A 9,960-nucleotide genomic window follows, 5' to 3' on the forward strand; every position below is an offset into this window, starting at 1 on the left:
CCCTGGGACTTCCACCTGTGAGCTCCTTGATGTAGGGGTCACATTCTACTAGCTAGAGGGTAAAACCTAAAGGGGGCTACAGGAGAGATGGGGAGGGACTCTTGATCAGGGAGTGGAGCCATAGGATGAGGGGTAACGGTTTTAAACTGAAAAAGGGGAGATTTACATTAGATATTAGGAAGAAATCCTCTGCTGTGAGGGTGGTGAGAGCCTGGCCCAGGTTGCCCAGAGAAGCTGTGGCTGCCCCATCCCTGGAGGGGTTCAAGGCCAGGCTGGATGGGGCTTGGAGCAACCTGGTCTGGTGGGAGGTGTCCCTGCCCAGGGCAGGGGGTTGGAACTGGATGATCTTTAAGGTCCTTTCCAACCTGAACCATTCTGTGATTTTATGGTGGAATGCCAGGTGCAGCCCTCCCACTCCCCCCGGGGTTACGGCAGCCCGGTGCCACACCGTCAGCCTGCGGCCCCGCCTCATGGGAAACAGACTGGTGCAAATAAAGTTCAAGGTAACTTTGCAGATCGGGGTCATATTACTTTTCCACCGCCCATGTATATAAAAAGCACACAACGCCTGGCTGTGCGGCAGGAATGCTCTCCCCCGCCGTTGATGCATAGCTCCACGCGTGCCGTCTCCTGCCCCAGGGAACTCTGGCTTTATGGCTACCGAGGTCCCAGCTGAGAAATCTGGGAAATGTCAGTGTGGGACACGCCAGGCCAAGAGCATCCTGTACCAGATCCTTAACAAAGAAGACAGAAGCGAGGCCCAGTGGTCCCAGCAGTATCGGGGTCCCCGTCGCTCCACGGCAAGCCAGGGCTGCTCTTGCGTCGACAGGAGAAGAGTTGTCCTGAAAACGCCAGAAGCTACGTGCAGAAGAGCCTCCGAAGTCCTCTTGAAGACTTTAGCTTTCATTAGAAACTTGCCTTCTTTTTATCATTTGCCTTGGGAGGATCAGCTTGTCCTCATACAGCAGAACTGGGCCCCTCTTTTTGTCCTGGGCATGGCACAAGAAGGGGTGGATTTTGACCTGAGAGAGATTTCAGCCCCTAGTTTATTGAAAAAAATCCTCCTCAATCACTCTTTGACAGCCAGCAACGAACTGGGCAGCTCCTCCCTGGGAGCATCTTTAGCAGAAGTCCAGAAGATGAAGAATTTATTGTGGAAATTCTGGGACCTGGACATAAGTGCAAAAGAATATGCCTATCTTAAAGGAATTATTCTTTTTAATTCTGGTAAGTCCTCCTGAGAATTACAGAAATGATCCTGTGCATAGAAGGATATTTGGCATTTTCATTTGCTTATAGACAAATGTTTAGTTCTAACTCTTTTCTATGAATATACCTAAACGTTCCCAAAAATCTATATTCCACAATTTAACGATTTTCTGCCTGAAGCAGTTTATTTAGGTTCCTTTGATGTGTGCAGTCAGTCACTCACCGTAAGCCAAAACAGTTTCTGTCAGACAAATTTTAAATCGTAAAGAATTAACTGTGTCACTTCAAACTGGTTTCCAGTTCACAGGTAAGGTAGTACAGCAAAGGAGAGACGGTACGTGGGTACGCGATGTGAGTACTGGAAGTATTTTAACAGAGACTTCCTCTGTAGCAAGAACATAGGAGAAAAAACCACTATTTAATCTGATTTTCATCATTGAGGCTAAAGGATGATGCTTTGAGGTTATACCACTTTTATTTATTTATCATAGAATCATATATCATTCGGGTTGGAAGGGACCTTAAAAGATCACCGAGTTCCAGCCCCCTGCCCTGGGCAGGGACACCTCCCACCAGACCAGGTTGCTCCAAGCCCCATCCAGCCTGGCCTTGAACCCCTCCAGGGATGGGGCAGCCACAGCTTCTCTGGGCAACCTGGGCCAGGCTCTCACCACCCTCACAGGAGAGAATTTCTTCCTGAGATCTCATCTCAATCTCCCCTCTTTCAGTTTAAAACCGTTACCCCTCGTCCTGTGGCTCCACTCCTTGATAAAGAGTCCTCCCTCCCCATCTCTCCTGGAGCCCCTTTAGGGACTGGAAGGGGCTCTAAGTTCTCCCTGGAGCCTTCTCCAGGCTGAACAACCCAACTCACTCAGCCTGTCCTCACAGCAGAGGGGCTCCAGCCCTCGGAACATCATTATCCTTTAATATCTCTACATTCAAAGCCTGGGACAGCAGTCACGGAGCAAACTCAAGACTAGAGATTGCATCCTCTCACTTCTGGTGCCAAGTTCAGCCTCTTTCGGAAGGCTGGTTGCCCAGGTCAGCACCACCGAGTGCGGGAGTCATTAAAAGCCGAGCTCTTAAGTCTGCTAAAGTAAATGGAAAGAATTATTGACTCCAGCCTGCTCTGGCTCCCATCCCCAACTCCTTCCCCAGCAAACGCCGCTGCTGGCTGCGCTGTCAGCGCTGTGCTGTGCTTGGGACCGCACCAACAGGATACTTGAACGCTTCAGTTATTCCACGATTTTTCTTGCGGTGGACGGTTTAAAGGCTGCTCGAAGGCTGTAGTGACTTTAGATGTGTTTCCAATAGGGTTCAAATTCTGATTGTTGGGATATAATGTCATCCAGATGTCTGGTGTTTTCCCGTGTGTCTATGCCGCAGCATCAGACCAGTGGAGCTCCTTTCAGTGCAAGTTATTTTCTCAAATTTTCACAATAAAATCAGGCTGAAAGAAACCACTGGCTGTACCCAGCGTGATGATAAAGAGGAGAAATCCCTCATCTGCAGCGGCTTATACAGTTTAACTAGCAGGCATTTTTCATTATCTCTGTGGATAAATGTGATTTTCACTTAATGAAGGAGAAAGCAGCAGCAGTTGCTGGATTTGTGCTGACTCCTGCTGCTTCTCGGGGTGCCGTATGAGAGACCCCGGGGTGCAGCCCTTCATGCTCTCTGCAGAGATTCAGGGGGTCTCCCTCGTCCTTAGGTGGGATCACCCTGTTCCCTTGGAGGTGCCTTTTCCCACAGGCTGCGAAAGGCGGTTGGGAGGACCTGAGTTAAGTCTGGATTGACTCCAGATGGAACAGAGCACCACAGTCTAACTCTGGGCTGAAAGAGGCACTCGGGGATTATACACCCCCCAAACCATTCTTTCTCTACCTGTTTTGCTGCAAGCAAATCTGTACAACTGTCCTTTCACAATTTCTTTTTTTAATAGTTTTTGAACACTTTCCACCAAACTCAGAAAATGTTTTCTACATACATTGCAGCACATTGTCAGCTGCCGCCTTAGTTTTAGACTGATGTTTGGCCAAATCCTAATATTTTACAGACCTCAGTTCTAGGTGGAATTCAGGCTGCCATCAGCAGCAACAACGCCAAACCCTCTCCTGCATCATGGAGTTCCTCCTGTGGGCTCCTACCCTATATCTTTAATTCCTGTTAGGACACCAAAACTGGCTGAGGCAAAGGGGAAAGACCAGGCATGGAGCAGTCCAGAGCTGGAGTTCAACGAGGTGCCCAGAAATCATAGAATGGTTTGGGTTGGAAGGGACATTAAAGACCACCCAGTTCCCACCCCCTGCCCTGGGCAGGGACACCTCCCACCAGACCAGGTTGCTCCAAGCCCCATCCAGCCTGGCCTTGAACCCCTCCAGGGATGGGGCAGCCACAGCTTCTCTGGGCAACCTGGGCCAGGGTCTCACCACCCTCACAGGAGAGAATTTCTTCCTGAGATCTCATCTAAATCTCCCCTCTTCCAGTTTAAAACCATTCCCCCTCGTCCTATGGCTCCCCTCCCTGATCAAGAGTCCCTCCCCATCTCTCCTGGAGCCCCCTTTAGGGACTGGAAGGGGCTCTAAAGTCTTCCTGGAGCTTTCTCTTCTCCAGGCTGAACAATCCCAACTCTCTCAGCCTGTCCTCACAGCAGAGGGGCTCCAGCCCTCGCAGCATCTTCATTGCCTCCTCTGGACTTGCTCCAACAGGTCCATGTCCTTCCTGCGCTGAGGACCCCAGAGCTGGACTCAGTGCTCCAGGTGGGGTCTCACCAGAGCGGAGCAGAGGGGCAGAATCCCGTCCCTTGCCCTGCTGGCTACTGAAAATGCCGTGCAAATGCAGCCGTAGCAGCGGAGCTAGCCCGTGGCTTGGGCAAGAAGCATGACAAACAAGTATGGCTGAGCTTCGCTTGTGTCCAAAGTAATCTCTTATGCTTACTGTCATAAAAAAAAATCCCTTTGGGGACAGGCTGGCAGGCAGCAGGGGGTGTAGGTCCTCCCACTGAAGCCCAATTTGTGCAGTATTTCTGTGCGAGAGGCTCTGGCTGGGCCACTGATTGACCCCATCTGGGCCAGCAAGAACCTGTGAAGGGGAAAGCGTGCACCCAACCCCTGAGGGGAAACAGGCAGCCCCGCATCAGCTGAATCCAGGATCTCCAGAACATATGGCCATCCCTGCTCTTCACAGGGGTGCTTTGGCTTTGGCTGGGTGGCTTTGGAGGGGCCAAAGTGTGCAAGGGTGAAGGGTACAGCCACAAGGTCTTCTCTAGGATGCAGGCAGTAAGTCAAAGGAAGGTTTCCCACCACGACAGCACAGAGGGAGGTGAAACTGCTCTTGCTGCTTTTGACAATTGTCTGAAAAGCAATGGGAACTGCGCAGGGAAGAGGTGGGAATCACGAAAACCAGTGCTGCTATTGTATCAGTGCCATATATAGGTATTTATGGTGAGATATATATATATAAAACTCCATCAAGGCTGTGACAGGACTTTCTATTAAAAAGTCCTAAAAGAGGTTTACAGTTCAGCTGGAAACATGTGTTTGCCTGAATATTATTACAACAGCTCTCAGAACAAGAAGTTTCTCATTATTTGCAAGTTAAACCCAGTGTTTGATTACGTATTAAAGAAGACCAAACGGGGAAATGAAGCAAATTTGAAGGGATGTAAGCAATCGCAATTCCATCCTGAATACACAAAATCCTGACAACTTCCTTTCCATGAGAAGTCTAACACTTGGAACCATCCTCACAGCTTGCAGCTGGTGGTAATCCTGGGGGAGATGACTTTTCCATACCCTTCATTTCTGGCCAGCCTGGTTGCAGGCTTTGCTGAGGCTTCTGTTCCTCTGGCAGCGATGTCTAGGGAGAAGAGAGCTGCTGAAGACTGATAAAGGGCTGAAAAACAAGGCCAGCCAGGTTGGTTTTGCCCTAGTACAGGGCACAAGGCAAGAAGGCAGAACCTCCCATGCTTGAATGGTCCTGTGTGAAACACTTCCTGGTCTAAGCTATTCAGATCTCATCCAAGGGAGGAGGTACGGAGTCAGGCGCTGTAGAAGACACTAAACTGTAGTGTGCTGGGAGGTAGGTTAAAATAAGATATAGGAGGCAGGAGAGGCAAAAGTTAAAACTTGGGAATTCATGCTACCCCGGTCCAGGCTGCAATTCTAGGAAAGAAAAGACGGTGTTACCCTCAGACGATGAGGACAGGAGGCAACGGGTTGCTGAGAGGTACGTGATGAGGCATCCCTACCAAAAGCAAAGGATAAACACGGGATGTCCTTTGAACTGAGCCCTGGCACCCACAAAGACCCTCAGTGAGCCAGCAGGTTTGAAATCACATGCTATGGGAGGTACATGGTTGAGGCTCAAGACCATGGCTCCGTAAGGCAGAGACCTCTCCCTCTTCAGAAATAGCTGAGGAAAGGGAGCACAAAACCAGAAAATACAGATGTCTATCCTACTTCTGTGGGTCATGATTCATCTCACAGGGAACATTTATCCTCCTCTTAGACTGTAAATGAAGATATCTAGGTAGAGTGCCCCAGCTTAGCCTAGCAAATGGTGGCAACAACAGGAGAGAGATAGGGCTGGGTACACTGGAAACCTTGAGGCTACCAGCCTGCTCGCTGCTCCAAACTGCCGCCTCCATCTTCCTGATTTTACCTATCTACTTTAGATTAGAGCTGGAATGTTTCCACCTACTCAGACTATGGTCTCCGCATCATTTGGTGGGTAGTCAACACTATGTAAGCTTCTTCTCCATCTGTACTGAGTCCAAGTTGCCTCCTGTTACCACTTCAAAGCTGGATTTTATGTAATGGGCTAAATTCTGATGCACTTACAATGCTGCTCAATGTTCCTTCAAATAATTGAACTATGCATACCTCTTTTTTTTTTCCCCCAAAAAGAGTATGTTTAGAAAGTTTTGATAGTTTTCAAGAGAAAGTAGTACTATAAGCTAGAAAGCCAGAGACCCATCATTATGAAGGGCACAGGACAAAAACATTTACTCAAGGTTTATTATTTTACTTTTTGTTTTGACAGGTTGCCACAACCTAAAATGTCTCCCCTACGTACAAACACTGCAGCAGGAAGCTCAGCGAGCCCTGATGGAATTTATCTCAATGATGTTCAACAGAAACCTAGGCAGGTTTGCTTGGATTCTTCAGCTTATCGCCTCTCTTCAAGACATTGATAGAGATGCTATTGAAGAGCTCTTCTTCAGGCCCATCCTAGGAGAGGCCACCCTAAATGTATGACTTTTAGAAACCCTCTATATCAAGCCATCTGGCTTTGAAAACAGATGACATCTGTGCTCTCAATCACTTCTGAAGAGATGAGAGGATTTCATGAGCTAAACACATTTCAAACAAATCATTGATGCATCTTTGTAAGCCATATGTATTTTTGTACGATGAAGTAATTTGGTAACATTTTGGAATTAAAGGCAGAGAAATCTAAGGATTTCATGATTCTGTGTGCTTTCCGAAACCTTTAGTCTAACGTATCCAAAGGCTGTCTAGGAGCTGCAGCATATTTTCTAGCTGAGCTAGGTTCAACCATATTATTTCTAGGGAGCATTTGTATAGCTGTTTAAAACTATACTATATGCTTTTGGCCTTCCAGAAGGTTTTGCTTTCAGGAAAAGGGGCTGTTAAACGTTATTCAGTGCATCACCAGTTGAAGATTAACTGGTGATAAAAGGCTGAACAATGGTAAAGGCTGAACAATGGTAAAATCAGTATAAATCCTTCCTTTTCCTAGGATGTGATTCCCTGCTCCCAACTCCTTTTCTGTTCCACTGAGAACTCTAGTCCTTAGCTGTAATTGCTTGATGGAGCAAAGGATGGATCTCTTACCAACTGCCTTCCTGTAGATTCTTTTTCTAAGTGTTGCAGTAAACTCTGGGCATTAAATCCCTCTCTCATTATTCACAAAGTCCTTCCCTGACTGAGAAACTGAACAATATGATTCAAAAATTTGTTGACTAGACAAAAGCCGTTGTTCAGGATTGTTTCCAGGGTGGGGATAACAAAGGGTGAAAGGTACCGTGTTATGCCATAAGCAGCAGAACTAATGTAGCCCAGTTTCCTACATATTTAAGACCTTTCCCCTTTAGCCCTCCCTGCTCCCTTTTATAATTACCCTCACTTCCATCCAAACAGATGGCAGATATTCCTTGGACAGCAGAAATGCTGAAATATGGTTTCCTACAGATGTGTACAATCTGTTCCTCCCTCTCTCACTGCACGAGTTCCGTGTCTCCACCTCCAAGTGTGCCATGGCGTGTCCCACAGCATCTCGCTGCCTCCTCTCTGTCTGGCTGGAGAAGAGGCAGCGCATGTTGGGGTTGGCTCCAAGCTCCGTGTGTGCTGACTGTTCATCTGTCAGGATTAAAAAAAAACCCATTCAGCTTATACTTTAGCTGCAGTCAGGGAAGCTACTTGTATCTCTTTTCTGTCCCATTCCTTTTCCAATGGTTTCCATGAAACTTAAGAGGAATTAATTCCCGAGTTTTTTCAGTAGAGGGTCCAATCTCATTTTGTTTGGGAAGGGGGCTCAAATTCAGCAAACGGGGACTGACAGACAGGAGGACAAAGAGTATGACAGCTTAATCCACGCTTCCTTAGAAAGCTTATTAACAGAGCTAATTTCTGTGTAGTGTCCAGCTTACCTTCATAAGCCAAAGGCCTGCTCAGTGGCTCACCAACAACCTGAACCCAGGACAGGTTCAAGATTTGGTAGCTCGAATTTCAGGCTACTGAAGAGCACATCAGTCTCTGCTCACAGCTTTACTTATCAAAATCTGCTTCAAGGTCTTTGACTTTACCTTCAAGGTATACAGTGGCTTCAATTCAACTTCCTTTGAATTGGAGGGCACAATGCCAACAGGTTCCCATGGCTTGGCTCACCTGGAAGACAATGCAGTATTTGCTGATTACTCTTTTAGCCTGATGGGTGTCTCTGTAACCAGTTGTCTGAATAGAAAGCCTAATGCCCCACAGTGAAGATCATGGTCAACATCTTGGGTTTTCAAGATGGTGTTACCTTCTACCATGAAGGCAACTACTAGGCTTCAGAGGGAACTCCCACAAGATCTGATACTCATGGAGCTCACCTCATACAAGATTCAGTCCTTCAACAGGTCTTCAGCAAAACACATCTCCTTTTGTATGTATGCAAATAAAAAACTCAACAACCTTGAGCTACAGCTTTATGTAACCAAACATTCCCCATCTCACAAACCTGATCACAGAGAGAGTATTAACATTAATAATAATTTCCAGTTTGATACCCTGTTCAAAGGGGCTGAGATACTATTGTCTTGCTGAGGACAAAGAACCTGTATTTAATGTAATTAAGCTGCATATGAAGGTGGAGACTGTGAAAATACGAGAGACAGGCAGGAACAGGACGGGTGAGGGATCATGAGCAGAGGTGAGGAGCAAAAGCAGGAGCTCTCTGGAAGGAGAAAAGGCACAGCAAAAACCAGCCTTTAGAAGTCAAGGGAAATAACACATTGCAATGGAGAAGCAGAGACAGAAATGAACTGAAGGCAGAAGAAAGATAAGGGAAAATTCACCACTGCCACCATTCCTGGAAAAAAAAGAAAAAGAGAAAAAAACAATGAGAAGCAAAAGGTTTGTCACCATTTCCTTCAGCTTCTGGAATTGAAATCAGAAGCAGAAGCACTTTTACCTGGCTGTGAAATCCACCAGCAAAGTATGTGTGTCCATCCCCCCCTAGTGCCCAGGAGAAGACAGTATTGCCATCACCCAGAACGGGAGCAGAGCTGATGGAGACCGGCCAAATAAAGTACCCGGAGCTGCTGTTAATGACCCAGGCAGAGCTTTCACTCACAAACACCTCTCCTTTCCCAGTTGCTGACTTTTTCAGAACGCTGCATGACAGTATTTTTCAATTGTGAGAAAAAAAATCTACATTTGCAAAAACAAGAATGAAAAAGTAAATCCAGTTTGCTTGTGAAACCTCACTCCAGCCTCCTTCTGAATATTACCATAAGCTCTTTTAATGACCTGATTACAGACTCCTGGGGTTTCCCCTCAGGACTCCCTACCAGAATGGCCTGTGCTGTGGGAATTTGTTACGACTGTGCAACGGAGGAGGCTGCAGCCTGCAAAGGCTCAGCTGCTTTCCTTGCAGCACCGACATTGCAGAACCTGGATTAAAATAGGTCTGCGGTGACAGAAACGATGCTCTTACAGTTAAATTGGATGAATGACACCTTAGAGACCGTGGGGCAACCCCGTAAACTCAAGTGGCGTTATTCCAGGCACTCCGGAGTGGTACGTGTCCCAGAATAAAGCTGCTACTAACAGTCTTAACTGGAATAAAAGTTTTTAGTTTTTCGTAGTGGCAAAGACTGGGCCTGGGAGAGTGCGGTTTGCAGAAGTCAGTGGCCTCTCACAGCTGCAATCCAGGTAATGACAAACTGCATCTCACACTTCCAAAATGATGCACAGTGCTGTAAGCACTGAAAAATCAGTCTGTGCACAGCCAATGTGCAGGGAAGCTTTCAATGGCTCTAATCTTGCCGCTTGCATTCCTCCTTTGTAAAAAGAAGTCATAATAATATTGCCTCTCTTCATGACAGTTTCACAGAATCACAGAACGATATGGGGTTGGAAGGGACCTCTGGAGATCATCCAGTCCAACCCCCTGCCAGAGCAGGGTCACCCAGAGCAGGTCCCACAGGAACGTGTCCAGGCGGGTTTGGAATGTCCCCAGAGA

At 47.2% G+C, this 9,960-nt stretch overlaps 1 protein-coding gene across 1 annotated transcript; it reads left to right on the forward strand.

The window, feature by feature from the left end:
• The first annotated feature begins 653 nt into the window (after positions 1-653).
• Positions 654-6,467, forward strand: LOC141466881 (nuclear receptor subfamily 0 group B member 2-like). The gene is made up of 2 exons (XM_074150996.1): positions 654-1,227; positions 6,253-6,467. Exons 1-2 carry the CDS (start codon positions 654-656, stop codon positions 6,465-6,467), a joined length of 789 nt encoding a protein of 262 aa, XP_074007097.1.
• Positions 6,468-9,960: the final 3,493 nt, after the last annotated feature.

Source organism: Numenius arquata, chromosome 7 (genome assembly GCF_964106895.1).
Source record: "Numenius arquata chromosome 7, bNumArq3.hap1.1, whole genome shotgun sequence".
In the NCBI taxonomy this organism is placed as follows: Eukaryota; Metazoa; Chordata; class Aves; order Charadriiformes; family Scolopacidae; genus Numenius; species Numenius arquata.

What these genes read in the sequence shown, in the direction of transcription:
- LOC141466881 (XM_074150996.1), top strand. Translation starts at nt 654, where the DNA reads ATGGCTACCGAGGTCCCAGCTGAGAAATCTGGGAAATGTCAGTGTGGG. An exon ending in AATTATTCTTTTTAATTCTG is followed by an intron (nt 1,228 to 6,252) that starts GTAAGTCCTCCT and finishes TTGTTTTGACAG; the next exon opens with GTTGCCACAACCTAAAATGT.